The following is an 18,129-nucleotide window of genomic DNA, read 5'->3' on the forward strand; positions in this document are numbered from 1 at the left end:
GGGCCAATTTTAGCTAGCAAGCTAGCCACCGGAGGACAACAACACAATGAGATGCAATGACGTGTGCTCTCAATGCGATTTGATAGTGACGCCAAACCCAAACTGGCTTCCCTTGACACTTTTTTTTTTTATGGTGCTCCAGGACCATTCACAGTTGAGCTCACTCAGTGTAGCTCAATGCTATTTTATACTTTTTGTTATCAAGGGAGGCCAAATGCTCGCTGGCTTCCCTTGCATTCAATCCTACGGGCTGCAACAATGTCATACTCTTGGACCAGACAGCATCAGAGAAATGGCCTACACATACTTTGGGGGACACTGTTTCGCTGGCTCGGATGCTTTCTCCGGTGAGATACTTTCAGCCTCTTATGATTTTGAAGGAAAATGATGAAACACAGAGACAGAAGAGAAATTATTTAGTATATCTTTTGTCTTTTTTTCTTGGTAAATATTTTGGGGAAGCCTGGCTTCCCTTGTAATCCATGAATACACGCCACTGGAAGACTGTTCATCCCCCATGTACCAACTTCCCTTGCGAAAGTTGGAATGGTAGGCTTACTGCCATTTTTGCTTGTGTACCGTCTCTCAGCACCAGCTTAACCACACAAGGATTACACTGGCATTTTACCAAACCACATGCTGTTATCCACCATGAGGACTTATGGCATTACCTTTTCGGTTAAAATATTGAAGGACGGTTTTGGCACGCGGGACGCCTGCTACTGACTCCTGCCATACATCTTCAAGATTTGGCCCAGGATATGACATAACTGTTCGAGAGCATACATTTTGCTCAGTCTGCAGTCACCGACTGCAATGTAGGCAAGTCGATCTCGAACACAGCCTACGTCTTTTGATCTGTGATTGAACGCTAGAAAGGCAGTCACTGTTACGACGAGTTGGCATTGTACTGTAGAACTTTAGTACAATCATCATTGATCTCACAAGATGATGTCTCTTCTCGCATCCTAATTTGTTCATGATTGACATGGATTTCTTTGACCTGACCACGTTTCCTCTGCCCCAGCACCATCCTCTCCTCCTGTTTGACCTTGGATCTCTTCCAGCTATGCAGTCGATAAATCTGCAAAACCGTAATCACAAAGTTGATGCAGGCTTTGGGCATCTTGATACCCGTGGCAAAAAATAAGCAGTAAGGCTTAATTTAATTCACAGTCCAGTACTGTGGTGTTAAGAAGCCTGCCAGCAGGATGAGTTAGGCTAGTCTCATTAAATATGCCTTATTAGATGCTGAACTATATTGATGCTACTCACTTTCCTTCATGGATATAAATTGTGTGACACGACACCTATGATTTATTGCTGCGTGCCTCTTTAAAAAAAAAAGGGGTACTTTGGGATTTTGGCAAGAGTCAGATGAACTCGTGGATACCATTTTTATGTGTCTGTGTCCAGTATGAAGGAAGTTAGAGGTTGTTTCGTGAGCCAATGCTAACTAGCGTTAGTGCAATGACGAAGTCTATGGTTATCTGCAAGCATGGGTTTTGACCTATGCAATACGATGACTGCACATTTTGCTTACTTCCTGGAACCAGTCCCATACTGTTTTTGAATGGGCTTCAAGATTATATAATAAAATGAATGAAAACGTGGTCTTTTAAGATTTATATGAAATTATATTATACATCTACCCGATGCCTTTTATAAAGATTTTCGATTTATTTTCCTTGCTTTTTGCGCTTGAAGACCATTCAAAAAACGGAAGTGGTCACACTTTCCCATCATAAAGCAATGTTATAACAGATGTGATGTTGATATTGCACAAAAGTCTACCTTTCCTTTACCATATTGGCTTTTGTTACTAAAAATCACATTATAGTCTAATACAAATCTGGTTCAGGTCAGATGATTAAAGCAGGGGTTCCCAATTAGGGCAGGGCTCGACATTAATGCTTGTCCTCTTGTCCGGGACAACTTGAATCTGAGCGGAGGCGGTAGGCATTTTTGAAACTATTTAATCATAAATGTAATGGTTTAAAACCTGGACGTTTTTATGTCGTTTAATGAAGCATGTATTACCTACCAATATTCGACTGTAGAAATGTTGACGCGTCCTGGCCTTGTGAATGTTAACCTGTTTAAAGGTCTTACTCACATTGGCTACGGAGAGCGTGATCACACAGTCGTCCGGAACAGCTGGTGCTCTCATGCATGATTCAGTGTCACTAGCCTCGAAGCGAGCATAAAATGTATTTAGCTTGTTTGATATGCTTGTGTCACTGGACAGGTCACGGCTGGGTTTCCCTTTGTAATCCATGATAGTTTGCAAGCCCTGCCTCATTTGACGAGCTTCAGAGCCGGTGTAGTAGGATTCGATCTTTGTTCTGTATTGACGCTTTGCCTATTTGATGGTTCGTTGGCGGGCGTAGTGGGATTTCTTATAAGTGTCCGGATTAGTGTCCCGCTCCTTGAAAGCGGCAGCTCTAGCCTTAACCTCAGATGTTGCCTGTAATCATGGGTTCTGGTTGGGATATGCATGTACGGTCACTGTGGGGAAGACGTCATAATTTAGGAGCACCAGTGCACCTAGAAAAATTAAGGATTCTAGCTTTATTACCTCAAATATATTTTTCTGTCTAACTCTGCTGAGCACCATTTTACAGTCAAATTCCTGTACATGCAAATGTATATGGCGAATAAAGCTGATTTTGATTCATTTTCCCCACAATTAAGTTTCCTTAACACTAAAACCATGCATTTTGCATGGAGAACATTTGCAAATGGATCCTAAAGAGGCCCTTCAATAGGCCATTGGTGTCTAGTTTCTTACAGGGAGGGCAGCAGAATGAGTTTTAATTGAGCCCTCAATTTTGAGAGAGACACCTGATCTGGAGCTTAAGCAGACATTGCAATATTCATTTCTGAAAAACAGGGTTTTGAAGCTAATTAATATCAGTTCAGGCACACATAATTCAGGAAATCCACTTTATGGCTCCCATGCTAGTTATTTCTCTTACGGGTAATTTGACTGAGGTCTGATACCAAATTACAGCGTGAACAGCTGGGCATTTGTCCAGCTGGGGATTCAAAGTCCTGTTTTTTAAGTATCGTTCCAAATGTTCCACCTAAAACAGGCTTTTCCTCCAACACCCACCGTGTTCCTAAATTTGAAATATCCTTGAAAGCACTGTTTGCCAATGTGATCAACCCTGGAAATAGCCTACCGTAAACATATCTGATATTTGCTGTGACTCCTATCCTATTAATGCATCTAAATTACTCTTTTATATAGTAAAACCTAAGCCAGCACAGCTGACTCCAAATGGCTGTTTTAAGAGGTGATCTTTAACATGTGACGATGGTCTCCATCTGCTCTGTGGATGTGAATGAACCCTGGTGTCTGGAGATCAGAGTGGTAGATGAGGTTGCAGTCACAGAGAGGGAGCACGAGCCTTCTCCACATAGGGAGGCTACTTCATGTTGTAGTGGGGGGGAAGTTCAGTCTGCTACGCAGTCTGTGCTCAGGTCTCAAAGCCAATATTATTTTCCCTTTTAAACGTTTGGTGTTATTGAGACGAGAGACCGATAAGGGACAAAATGATGAGCAATATCCCCTTCATGCTATAATAACATTTCAGATAACACATTTAGCTGCCATCCTATCTGCGCTTCTGGAGTTTAGTGCTGTTGAATGTCCCTTGGTATCATTATCATGTGAATGATTAAAGCGTTTTGAAAAGTAATATCAGTGTTGATGATTCTATAGTATTTAGCCTAGCATAGATGTAGACTAATATTGATGATCACGTTATGCAGCAGTCGTGGTTGGTCTCTTGTGTAATGCTCTATACAATGCACTGGCTCTGGACCGTAATGGGTCCTCTGTGCATTCTTCAGATGTACAGACAGTCCTGTACTGTTCATTGAACCAGTAAAGGGGGTTTCAGTCTTAGGGGATTCAGAATCCTATGGGAGTTTTTGGCAGCCGAACACACTCAAATTTAATGCAGGAAGACAAATGCTCTCCAAATCTCCCCATGCCACTAAGCCCTGCACAGGTTTAGCTAAGCATATGTTATTACATTTATCGAACATGTCTCTGTGGTTTCACTTTTCCCAGAAATTACCCAATCAATATCTATGTACAAAATGACTGGAACTCCAAGTGTAGACCTTTGCAGAATAATATCTACTAGGCCTACTTGATTTCAGATATTGCCTTTTAAATTAACTCCTGCATATTATCTGACATGCTTATGTACAGTGAGGGGAAAAAAGTATTTGATCCCCTGCTGATTTTGTACGTTTGCCCACTGACAAATAAATGATCAGTCTATAATTTTAATGGTAGGTTTATTTGAACAGTGAGAGACAGAATAACAACAAAAAAATCCAGAAAAACGCATGTAAAAAATGTTATAAATTGATTTGCATTTTAATGAGGGAAATAAGTATTTGACCCCCTCTCAATCAGAAAGATTTCTGGCTCCCAGGTGTCTTTTTATATAGGTAACGAGCTGAGATTAGGAGCACACTCTTAAAGGGAGTGCTCCTAATCTGTTTGTTACCTGTATAAAAGACACCTGTCCACAGAAGCAATCAATCAATCAGATTCCAAACTCTCCACCATGGCCAAGACCAAAGAGCTCTCCAAGGATGTCAGGGACAAGATTGTAGACCTACACAAGGCTGGAATGGGCTACAAGACCATCGCCAAGCAGCTTGGTGAGAAGGTGACAACAGTTGGTGTGATTTATTCACAAATAGAAGAAACACAAAATAACTGTCAATCTCCCTCAGCCTGGGGCTCCATGCAAGATCTCACCTCGTGGAGTTGCAAAGATCATGAGAACGGTGAGGAATCAGCCCAGAACTACACGGGAGGATCTTGTCAATGATCTCAAGGCAGCTGGGACCATAGTCACCAAGAAAACAATTGGTAACACACTACGCCGTGAAGGACTGAAATCCTGCAACGCCCGCAAAGTCCCCCTGCTCAAGAAAGCACATATACATGCCCGTCTGAAGTTTGCCAATGAACATCTGAATGATTCAGAGGAGAACTGGGTGAAAGTGTTGTGGTCAGATGAGACCAAAATTGAGCTCTTTGGCATCAACTCAACTCGCCGTGTTTGGAGGAGGAGGAATGCTGCCTATGACCCCAAGAACACCATCCCCACCGTCAAACATGGAGGTGGAAACATTATGCTTTGGGGGTGTTTTTCTGCTAAGGGGACAGGACAACTTCACCGCATCAAAGGGACGATGGATGGGGCCATATACCGTCAAATCTTGGGTGAGAACCTCCTTCCCTCAGCCAGGGCATTGAAAATGGGTCGTGGATGAGTATTCCAGCATGACAATGACCCAAAACACACGGCCAAGGCAACAAAGGAGTGGCTCAAGAAGAAGCACATTAAGGTCCTGGAGTGGCCTAGCCAGTCTCCAGACCTTAATCCCATAGAAAATCTGTGGAGGGAGCTGAAGGTTCGAGTTGCCAAACGTCAGCCTCGAAACCTTAATGACTTGGAGAAGATCTGCAAAGAGAAGTGGGAGTGGAACAAAATCCCTCCTGAGATGTGTGCAAACCTGGTGGCCAACTACAAGAAACATCTGACCTCTGTGATTGCCAACAAGGGTTTTGCCACCAAGTACTAAGTCATGTTTTGCAGAGGGGTGAAATACTTATTTCCCTCATTAAAATGCCAATCAATTTATAACATTTTTGACATGCGTTTTTCTGGATTTTTGTTGTTGATATTCTGTCTCTCACTGTTCAAATAAACCTACCATTAAAATTAGACTGATCATTTCTTTGTCAGTGGGCAAACGTACAAAATCAGCAGGGGATCAAATACTTTTTTCCCTCACTGTATTAGGCCTATACATTTCCAAAGGAAATCAGGAAACCAGTATCTGGAAATAGAGGGAGAATTGTATATAATTTCTCATACACTGGTGAGGTTGGCATCTGCAAATTATGACCTATTTGGATTCCACAAAATGTCCAACACGCAACAGAGCGAGTCAGGTGAGGACCTCTCAGCATGCTGCTGCCACCACCATGCTTAACCGTAGGTATGGTGCCAGGTTTCCTCCAGACGTGACGCTTAACATTCAGGCCAAAGAGTTCAATCTTGGTTTCATCAGACCAGAGAATCTTGTTTCTCATGTTCTGAGAGTCTTTAGGTGCCTTTTGGCAAACTCCAAGTGGGCTGTCATGTGCCTTTTACTGAGGAGTGCCTTCCGTCTGGCCACTCTACCATAATGGCCTGATTGGTGGAGTGCTGCAGAGATGGTTGTCCTTCTGGAAGGTTCTCCCATCTCCACAGAGGAACTCTAGAGCTCTGTCAGTGACCATCTGGTTTTTGGTCACCTCCCTGACCTAGGCCCTTCTCCCCCGATTGCTCAGTTTGGCTGGGCGGCCAGCTCTAGGAAGAGTCTTGGTGATTACAAACTTCTTCCATTTAAGAATGATGGAGGCCACCGTGTTCTTGGGGACCTTCAATTCTGCAGACATTTTTTGGTACCCTTCCCCAGATCTGTGCCTCGACACAATCCTGTCTCTGAGATCTACAGACAATTCCTTCGACCTCATGGCTTGGTTTCTACTCTGACATGCACTGTCAACTGTGGGACCTTATATAGACAGGTGTGTGCCTTTCCAAATCATGTCCAATCAATTTAAAATTACCACAGGTGGACTCCAATCAAGTTGTAGAAACATCTCAAGGATGATCAATGGAAACAGGATGCACCTGAGCTCAATTTTGAGTCTCATAGCAAAAGGTCTGAATACTTATGTAAATAAGGTATTTCTGTTTTTTTTTTGCAAACATTTCTAAAAACCTATTTTCGCTTTGTCATTATGGGGTATTGTGTGTAGATTGCTGAGGATATACTTTTTTAAAATCCATTTTAGAACAAGGCTGTAACGGAACAAAATGTGGAAAAAGTCAAGGGGTTTGAATACTGGAGTAACTGAGTCAGGTTTGTAGGCCTCCTTGCTTGCACACACTTTTTCAGTTCTGCCCACAAAAGTTCGATAGGATTGAGGTCAGGGCTTTGTGATGGCCACTCCAATACCTTGACCCTGTTGTCCTTAAGCCATTTTGCCACAACTTTGGAAGTATGCTTGGGGTCATTGTCCATTTGGAAGACCCATTTGCGACCAAGCTTTAACTTCCTGACTGATGTCTTGAGATGTTGCTTCAATATATCCACATAATTTTCATTCCTCATGATGCCATCTATTTTGTGAAGTGCACCAGTCCCTCCTGCATCAAAGCATCCCCACAGCATGATGCTGCCACCCCTGTGCTTCACGGTTGGGATGGTGTTCTTCGGCTTGCAAGGTACCCCCTTTTTCCTCCAAACATAACGATGGTCATTATGGCCAAACAGTTATATTTTTGTTTCATCAGACCAGAGGACATTTCTCCAAAAAGTACAATCTTTGTCCCCATGTGCAGTTGCAAACCGTAGTCTGGCTTTTTTATGGCGGGTTTGGAGCAGTGGCTTCTTCCTTGCTGAGCGGCCTTTCAGGTTATGTCGATATAGAACTCGTTTTACTGTGGATATAGATACTTTTGTACCTGTTTCCTCCAGCATCTTCACAAGGTCCTTTGCTGTTGTTCTGGGATTGATTTGCACTTTTCGCACCAAAGTATGTACGTCTCTAGGAGACAGAATGCGTCTCCTTCCTGAGCGGTACGACGGCTGCGTGGTCCCATGGTGTTTATACTTGCGTACTATTGTTTGTACAGATGAACGTGGTACCTTCAGGCGTTTGGAAATTGCTCTCAAGGATGGACCAGACTTGTGGAGGTCTACAATCTTTTTTCTGAGGTCTTAGCTGATTTCTTTTGATTTTCCCATGATGTCAAGCAAAGAGGCACTGAATTTGAAGGTAGGCCTTGAAATACATCCAGAGGTACACCTCCAATTGACTCAAATGATGTCAATTAGCCTGCCAGAAGCTTCTAAAACCATCACATCATTTTCTGAAATTTTCCAAGCTGTTTAAAGGCACAGTCAACTTAGTGTATGTAAACTTCTGAACCACTGGAATTGTGATACAGTGAATTATAAGTGAAATAATCTGTCTGTAAACAATTGTTGGAAAAATGACTTGTGTCATGCACAAAGTAAAATGTCCTAACCTACTTGCCAAAACGGTAGTTTGTTAACAAGAAATTTGTGGAGTGGTTGAAAAACGAGTTTAATGACTCCAACCTAAGTGTATGTAAACTTCTGACTTCAACTGTAGGTGTGGATGAGTTTGTGTTTCTATCTAATGCAGTGTTGGACAATATTTCAGCATGCCAATTGCACACTCCCTCAAAACTTGAGACATCTGTGGCATTGTGTGACACAACTGCATCTGTGTAATCAGCTTCTTGATATGCCACACCTGGCAGGTGGATGGATTATCTTGGCAAAGGAGAAATGCTTACTAACAGGGATGTAAACAAATGTGTGCACAAAATCTGAGAGAAATAAGCTTTTTGTGTTTATGGGACATTTCTGTGATCTTTTATTTTAGCTCATGAAACATGGGACCAACACTTTACATATTTTTTGTTCCGTATATATTTGGTGTTGTTCATAGTCAATGAAAAACTGTAATATTCAGCAGTTAATGTTGATATAAAATTCAACTCTTTAAGATCAGGCTTGACAAAACTAGATACTCTACAAAACGGGAAGTCAGATTTTTCTTGACCCGAAGATAATACATTTTCAATGGACTTTGCCCTGGGGGTGAAGCACATAGACTTTCATGAGAGCCATTAATCTCAGTAAGTGCACACAAGCTCGGGCAAGATCACATGGCTGGTCTTGGGACATTGAACGTCGCAGGCCATTCGATCAGGGATGGCAGTGCATTGGTTGCAGGACGATGAACGCTAAAGGCTTCCCCAAATCTAAAGCACCATATGCATGCTGTTGATTTCAGTGTAAACAACTTACATGAGAACCAGCTACACGCTTGTCTATGTATGTTGAATGCCCATTTTCAACTTCCAACTAGACCTTTAAAAAAATGGCATACAAAAGTATTGGGTGAAAACAAATTGGAACCTCTTAGTAATGTCATGAATCTTTTCATCAGCAAATGGAATCTATTCATTCATAAGTCAGGCACTTTCAGCGTGCATTGAAGACTTTATCTGATGCTAGTCAATTGATGCAGAATTAATGTTTTATTTAGTTCAGCTTGAATCTGGATGAATGCGGAAAGGTTGAAAATAAAGGTGCTGGAACACAACAATGACATGGACTACTTGGGAAATGTCACGCACGTGGCCAACAGAGACTACTAGATCTGTGTGGGCTATATCCTTTTTAGGGGGGACTCATTGTTGTTCACCCATAATGCACTGTGACAGGCACCTTAAGTCGAGCAGCACAATTGTTCAAGGAGTTCCTTCAAGGTAACTGTCCTCAGTTCTCAGGAAAAATAGAAGGGGGGAGTCAGGAAAGACGTATACACAAAAGATATGTCAACAACCATTGTTCTTCACATCAAGTGAAGTACCATATATGGTATGCTGCTCTCAACTTTACTTTGACCTCTTTGTTATCGTCTCTTCAAATCAAATCAGTTTATTAGATGCGTACACAGTTTAGCAGATGTTATAGAGGGTGCAGTGAAATGCTTATGTTACTAGCTCCTAACAATGCAGTAAAATGTCAAATAATCCCCCAAAAAACAAACACAAGAAATAAACAAATGTCGGAACGAACCCGAATAGCGCTGTAACAGTAATCCAAATGCAATCTATACGTATATACACCGGATGAATTTAAACAAGATATACTAAGAATGATATGTACAGCATTAGATACTGTATATTAGAGTGAGATTATTAATTATGAATGCATTAATTGACCCACTGAAACATGCCCCTTAACAATTTTTTATGTTCTCTCTCAGCTGATTTAGAGCTTTGCTAAAGTTATTTAAATCTCTACAGCCTATAGTTTCAGTATGAAGCACTTATCCAAGGTCAAATACACTGCTCAAAAAAATAAAGGGAACACTTAAACAACACATCCTAGATCTGAATGAATGAAATAATCTTATTAAATACTTTTTTCTTTACATAGTTGAATGTGCTGACAACAAAATCACACAAAAATTATCAATGGAAATCAAATTTATCAACCCATGGAGGTCTGGATTTGAAGTCACCCTCAAAATTAAAGTAGAAAACCACACTACAGGCTGATCCAACTTTGATGTAATGTCCTTAAAACAAGTCAAAATGAGCCTCCGTAGTGTGTGTGGCCTCCACGTGCCTGTATGACCTCCCTACAACACCTGGGCATGCTCCTGATGAGGTGGCGGATGGTCTCCTGAGGGATCTCCTCCCAGACCTGGACTAAAGCATCGCCAACTCCTGGACAGTCTGTGGTGCAATGTGGCGTTGGTGGATGGAGCAAGACATGATGTCCCAGATGTGCTCAATTGGATTCAGGTCTGGGGAATGGGCGGGCCAGTCCATAGCATCAATGCCTTCCTCTTGCAGGAACTGCTGACACTCCAGTCACATGAGGTCTAGCATTGTCTTGCATTAGGAGGAACCCAGGGCCAACCGCACCAGCATATAGTCTCACAAGGGGTCTGAGGATCTCATCTCGGTACCTAATGGCAGTCAGGCTACCTCTGGCGAGCACATGGAGGGCTGTGCGGCCCCCCCAAAGAAATGCCACCCCACACCATGACTGACCAACCGCCAAACCGGTCATGCTGGAGGATGTTGCAGGCAGCAGAACATTCTCCACGGCGTCTCCAGACTCTGTCACATCTGTCACGTGCTCAGTGTGAACCTGCTTTCATCTGTGAAGAGCACAGGGCGCCAGTTGCGAATTTGCCAATCTCGGTGTTCTCTGGCAAATGCCAAACGTCCTGCACGGTGTTGGGCTGTAAGCACAACCCCCACCTGTGGACGTCGGGCCCTCATACCACCCTCATGGAGTCTGTTTCTGACCGTTTGAGCAGACACATGCACATTTGTGGCCTGCTGGAGGTCATTTTGCAGGGCCTCCAGCAGGCCTCCTCCTGCTCCTCCTTGCACAAAGGCGGAGGTAGCAGTCCTGCTGCTGGGTTGTTGCCCTCCTACGGCCTCCTCCACGTCTCCTGATGTACTGGCCTGTCTCCTGGTAGCTCTTCCATGCTCTGGACACTACGCTGACAGACACAGCAAACCTTCTTGCCAAAGCTCGCATTGATGTGCCATCCTGGATGAGCTGCACTACCTGAGCCACTTGTGTGGGTTGTAGACTCCGTCTCATGCTACCACTAGAGTGAAAGCACCGCCAGCATTCAAAAGTGACCAAAACATCAGCCAGGAAGCATAGGAACTGAGAAGTGGTCTGTGGTCACCACCTGCAAAACCATTCCTTTATTGGGGGTGTCTTGCTAATTGCCTATAATTTCCACCTGTTGTCTATTCCATTTGCACAACAGCATGTGAAATGTATTGTCAATCATTGTTGCTTCCTAAGTGGACAGTTTGATTTCACACAAGTGTGATTGACTTGGAGTTACATTGTGTTGTTTAAGTGTTCCCTTTATTTTTTTGAGCAGTGTATTTATAGACATTAAGATAGCTTGGCAATATTCCTAAGAGGATGTAATTCATCTTAAAATGTTGTGCTGCCAGCGCCCCATAAAAAGACAGGTAGCTGACCGGTAGCCTTCACGTGTCGTGTGTAGCATTGTTGTTTATTTTGATCAGTCAAAGTGGCAAAGGGGCTCAATATGTAGCAAGGGGAATACAATTATGGAATTAAAAGTTAGCAAAATGAGAAGGAGTAGGCAACAACGAGCAACCAACAGGTAGGCTATTGTTTTATTTGAATGGGGTTGGGGAGAAAGTGCAGCATTTAGCCTAGCTAGCTATAGCTTCTCTAGGCTACTCCAGTCAAGACAGGCACTGTTATATGGATGATAAATAACATTGTGGCTGCTACAAGTTAGCTAGTCTTGGCTGTAGCCGAGATGCCTCTCTCTTTCTCTCTCCTCACCTGTCTGTAATATTCCGGTCTCTGATATTGCTCGTTCTGATAATTCTTTATTTTTCTGGATTGTGTTTATTTTTATTTTTTATTGCTAGGTATTACTGCACTGTTGGAGCAAGAAACACAAGCATTTCGCTGCACCTACGATAACATCTGAAAATCTGTGTACACGACCAATAAAATTTGGTTTGAGCCTCTCACCCTCGCGCAGCAGCAGTGCTCAGGTTAAAAACATACACATGTATTTAGAATATCCGGATATCTGACAAAAATTCATGATACTATTCGTATAGGGACAGGTCAGTTGGTAGAGCATGGCGTTTGCAATGCCAGGGTTGTGGGTTCGATTCCCACGGGGGGCCAGTATGAAAAATGTACAGTGAGGGGAAAAAAGTATTTGATCCCCTGCTGATTTTGTAAGTTTGCCCACTGACACAGACATGATCAGTCTATAATTTTAATGGTAGGTTTATTTGAACAGTGAGAGACAGAATAACAACAAAAAAATCCAGAACAACGCATGTCAAAAATGTTATAAATTGATTGGCATTTTAATGAGGGAAATAAGTATTTCACCCCTCTGCAAAACATGACTTAGTACTTGGTGGCAAAACCCTTGTTGGCAATCACAGAGGTCAGATGTTTCTTGTAGTTGGCCACCAGGTTTGCACACATCTCAGGAGGGATTTTGTTCCACTCCCACTTCTCTTTGCAGATCTTCTCCAAGTCATTAAGGTTTCGAGGCTGACGTTTGGCAACTCGAACCTTCAGCTCCCTCCACAGATTTTCTATGGGATTAAGGTCTGGAGACTGGCTAGGCCACTCCAGGACCTTAATGTGCTTCTTCTTGAGCCACTCCTTTGTTGCCTTGGCCGTGTGTTTTGGGTCATTGTCATGCTGGAATACTCATCCACGACCCATTTTCAATGCCCTGGCTGAGGGAAGGAGGTTCTCACCCAAGATTTGACGGTATATGGCCCCATCCATCGTCCCTTTGATGCGGTGAAGTTGTCCTGTCCCCTTAGCAGAAAAACACCCCCAAAGCATAATGTTTCCACCTCCATGTTTGACGGTGGGGATGGTGTTCTTGGGGTCATAGGCAGCATTCCTCCTCCTCCAAACACGGCGAGTTGAGTTGATGCCAAAGAGCTCAATTTTGGTCTCATCTGACCACAACACTTTCACCCAGTTCTCCTCTGAATCATTCAGATGTTCATTGGCAAACTTCAGACGGGCATGTATATGTGCTTTCTTGAGCAGGGGGACTTTGCGGGCGCTGCAGGATTTCAGTCCTTCACGGCGTAGTGTGTTACCAATTGTTTTCTTGGTGACTATATTCCCAGCTGCCTTGAGATCATTGACAAGATCCTCCCGTCTAGTTCTGGGCTGATTCCTCACCGTTCTCATGATCATTGCAACTCCAGGAGGTGAGATCTTGCATGGAGCCCCAGGCTGAGGGAGATTGACAGTTATTTTGTGTTTCTTCCATTTGCGAATAATCGCACCAACTGTTGTCACCTTCTCACCAAGCTGCTTGGCGATGGTCTTGTAGCCCATTCCAGCCTTGTGTAGGTCTACAATCTTGTCCCTAACATCCTTGGAGAGCTCTTTGGTCTTGGCCATGGTGGAGAGTTTGGAATCTGATTGATTGCTTCTGTGGACAGGTGTCTTTTATACAGGTAACAAACTGAGATTAGGAGCACTCCCTTTAAGAGTGTGCTCCTAATCTCAGCTCGTTACCTGTATAAAAGACACCTGGGAGCCAGAAATCTTTCTGATTGAGAGGGTGTCAAATGCTTATTTCCCTCATTAAAATGCAAATCAATTTAACATTTTTGACATGTGATTTTCTGGATTTTTTTTGTTGTTATTCTGTCTCTCACTGTTCAAATAAACCTACCATTAAAATTATAGACTGATCATTTCTTTATCAGTGGGCAAACGTACAAAATCAGCAGGTGATCAAATACTTTTTTCCCTCACTGTATGCACTCACTAACTGTAAGTCGCTCTGGATAAGAGCGTCTGCTAAATTACTAAAATGTAAATGTAAAAATGTATAGTGATATTATTTCAAATTCCCATCCCGACTGCCTAAGCCCAACTCATTATATCCCATATACTGTCCGCTTCCTCTTCGATCTGAGTGTGACTTGCTTCCTCAGAGTCAAGAATTTAACTGCACGCATTTCACATACATTTTGTAATTATTTTCTTTATTGAGCCTGTCTGGGCTCTGAGAGGTAGGGCTGAATAGGAAACATTGATGTGCCGGTAGACCATAAAGGCCAGCCATCACCAGCAGCAGCATGAACAAAGAGAATTAGCAGGCTGTCATACCGCTGCATTATGCCCAATATTTGAACATTATATTCTACAAATGTTTTATACTTCACAAAGCTCCTTGTGGCTATTTTAAGAAATGATAAGTGTTTTTTTGTCATCTGAAACTAATAAATCATAACTGTGCTTAATTAATTAATACATAGTTCCTTTGGCCTTAAGCGCCTGAGAGGTAAAATACTGTTTTATAGACATTAATCTAGTAAATCCTCCTCTTTGCTTAGTCATACAGTCAGGAATACTCCCACTTTTTCAGTTGGCCTATCTCATAAATCAAATATTTTGCTTCCTGCTCGGTTTACAGATCAGGTATTCAGGTTTTTGCTTTTCTTCTCTTCCTCAGGATGGCTCGAGGCAGCGCAAAGAGAGGAAGAAGACTGTTTCGTTCAGCAGCATGCCCACTGAGAAGAAGATCAGCAGTGCGAGCGACTGCATCAACGCCATGGTGGATGGCTCTGAACTGAAGAAGGTCCGCTCCAACTCCCGCGTTTACCACCGCTACTTCCTCCTGGACGCCGACATGCAGTCTCTAAGGTGGGAACCCTCCAAAAAAGAGTCAGAGAAAGCCAAAATTGATGTCAAGGCCATCAAAGACGTGCGGACAGGGAAAAACACAGAAACTTTTAGGACCAACGGAATATATGATCAGATATCAGAGGACTGTGCCTTCTCAATCATCTATAGGGAGAACTATGAGTCTTTGGACTTGGTTGCAAACTCTGCCGATGTGGCCAACATATGGGTGACCGGGCTTAGATACCTGATATCCTATGGGAAACACACCTTGAATATGATTGAGAGCAACCAGAACAACATGCGCTCCTCCTGGCTCGGTGACCTCTTTGAGCAGGCTGATGCTAACAACAGCAAGCACATCAGTCTATGTGCTGCCGTGCAGCTAATTAAAAACCTAAACCCTGGACTCAAAAACGTTAAGATTGAGCTGAAGTTCAAGGAGTTTCACAAATCTAAAGATAAGGTGGGATGTGATGTGACTAAGGAGGAGTTCATTGAAGTCTTTCATGACCTTTGCACAAGACCAGAAATTTATTTCCTTCTTGTCCAGTTCTCTAGCAACAAGGAATTTCTAGATACCAAGGACTTAACTATGTTTCTGGAGGCTGAGCAGGGTATGGCACAAGTAAGTGAAGACACCAGTCTGGAGGTCATTCAGAGCTATGAACCTTCCAAAGAGGGGCAGCTCAAGGGCTGGCTCTCCCTTGATGGGTTTACCAATTATCTCATGTCGCCAGAGTGCCACATCTTTGACCCTGAACAAAAAACAGTGTGTCAGGACATGAACCAGCCCTTGTCCCACTATTACATCAACGCTTCCCACAACACATACCTGATCGAGGATCAGTTTAGAGGCCCCTCTGACATTACAGGGTACATCCGTGCCCTCAAGATGGGCTGTCGTAGTGTAGAACTAGATGTCTGGGATGGACCAGATAATGAGCCTGTCATTTACACTGGCCACACAATGACCTCGCAGATAGTCTTCCGCAGTGTCTGTGACGTCATCAACAAATATGCCTTTGTTGCATCTGACTTTCCCCTGATATTGTGTCTGGAGAACCACTGCTCCTTAAAGCAGCAGAGGGTCATGTTTCAGCACTTGAAAAAGATTATTGGGGATAAGATTCACATTGATCCACCCTCAGCTGAGGACAGCTACCTGCCCTCACCCTTTGACCTCAAGTGTAAGATCCTGCTGAAGGGGAAGAAGCTGGGCACGACCTGCACTAGCTCGGAGGGCGAAGTGACAGATGAGGATGAGGGGGCTGAGATGTCCCAAAGAATGAACATTGAAGCCGACGAACAACAGAGCATCCCACGGAAAAGGTTCCAGCTGTCCAAGGACCTCTCTGACCTGGTAACGTTGTGTAAATCGATTGAGTTCAAAGACTTCCCAACAGCTTTCCAAAGCCAGAGGCACTGGGAACTTTGCTCGTTCAACGAGGTCTTTGCCAGTCGCTGTGCCAGTGACTTCCCAGGCGACTTTGTTAATTACAACAAGAAATTATTGGCGAGAGTCTACCCCAGCCCAATGCGGATCGACTCCAGTAACATGAACCCTCAGGACTTCTGGAAGTGTGGTTGCCAGATCGTGGCAATGAACTACCAGACCCCCGGCCTGATGATGGACCTAAACATCGGCTGGTTCCGTCAGAATGGGAACTGTGGTTATGTGCTGCGACCAGCCATAATGAGGGAGCAGGTGTCATATTTCAGTGCCAACACTAAAGACTCAGTGCCTGGCGTGTCTCCTCAGCTCTTGCACATAAAAATCATAAGTGGACAAAACTTCCCCAAACCCAAAGGCTCAGGCTCCAAAGGAGATGTTGTTGACCCTTACGTCTATGTGGAGATCCATGGCATACCTGCTGATTGTGCAGAGCAAAGGACTAAAACTGTCAATCAGAATGGGGAGAACCCACTGTTTGACGAAAGCTTTGAGTTTCAGATAAACCTTCCTGAGCTGGCCATGGTGCGCTTCGTGGTGCTGGATGATGACTACATTGGCGACGAGTTCATCGGCCAGTACACAATCCCCTTCGAGTGTCTTCAGCCGGGATTCCGGCACATACCGTTACAATCGCTAACAGGGGAAGTCCTTCCCCACGCCTGGCTGTTTGTCCATGTGGCCATTACCAACCGAAGGGGCGGGGGCAAGCCTCACAAGAGGGGGCTGTCTGTGCGCAAGGGCAAGAGAAGTCGGGAGTACGCCACCATGAGGGTGCTGGTCATCAAGGCTGTGGACGACATCTTCAAGACAGCCATACTGCCACTGAGGGAAGCCACCGACCTCAGAGAAAACATGCAGGTAAGGGAGTGAACATTATATATTATAAGGGTTACATGGAGAAAATCGGACCTCTCTGAAATGAAAATGGATGGCCCTCCCTTCAGCAAAATATATTTGACCTAATCCCTCCCTGAACGTTTGTAAAACAAAAAAAAACAAGTGACCATCCCCTATACCCAAAATAATCATTAAAACAAAGTGGATAGCGGAGAACATGTCTACCGTTTACCCTCACGCCTAGGACATACCATAGCATTACATGGCAACAAATGTTGTTTTTTTATAGCGCACAGGGCTGTGGGCCAGAAGGTTGTGGGTTCACAGACCACCGTGGACAACAGTAGGGGTGGAAAGATCTCCTTTATAGTAAAAGCATTGCATGAATCTATCATCGTATTTGCAGGTCTGAGAAAAATTGCCTTTTATAAAAATATCATACAATTCTACATAATATTTTTTAATACCACACACATTACAGGCTAAGAATGGACAGTGCGATATCCTATGTGTTCAGCTTATATTTCTCCAATGCCAAATCAGTGTGTGGTTTGCAACAAAGCTGTCCCTGTTTGCAAATAATTAGGAATCTGAGAATGGTTCTTTTTAAAAGTTAGGCCTACCTTTCCACCCCAGACAGAGTAGGCCTACCGACGCATACAAATGCAAGCTTTAACTGCTGGCTACTCTTCATCCGTGGCTTAACCCAATGAGCGATGGTCAGAAGTGTTTCCCTAAAAGCTGTCTGGGTTTAAACATCTTCTATTGTACATAGTGAACAGCTTAATCAATTGATAGTGACATAATTAGATTACCCAAGCAAAGTCTATGTTTTGTCTCCTCGGCTATAGAAGGTTGTAGCTCAGCCACTTAATGTGCATCGGAGTCATGTCTTTCATGGGTATTTTACAGCTTGTTTCTAGCATAAAGCATCGAGGACCAAAGCACTGTTATAGATCACTTTATATAATCCATTTTAATTTCTTCAA

At 43.4% G+C, this 18,129-nt stretch overlaps 1 protein-coding gene across 2 annotated transcripts in view; it reads left to right on the top strand.

Annotated features, from left to right (window-relative positions):
- The window catches only part of LOC311139739 (inactive phospholipase C-like protein 2), a 49,881-nt gene that overhangs the window by 11,116 nt on the left and 20,636 nt on the right, over nt 1–18,129 (top strand). For both annotated transcript variants that reach the window (XM_084174674.1, XM_084174675.1), the window contains exon 3: nt 14,678–17,161. In XM_084174674.1, coding sequence (XP_084030800.1) covers nt 14,678–17,161 — 2,484 coding nt within the window. The remainder of the gene's footprint in view (nt 1–14,677; nt 17,162–18,129) is intronic.

The sequence above is a fragment of the Coregonus lavaretus genome, assembly GCF_964263955.1.
Source record: "Coregonus lavaretus genome assembly, chromosome: 13".
Taxonomy (NCBI): Eukaryota; Metazoa; Chordata; class Actinopteri; order Salmoniformes; family Salmonidae; genus Coregonus; species Coregonus lavaretus.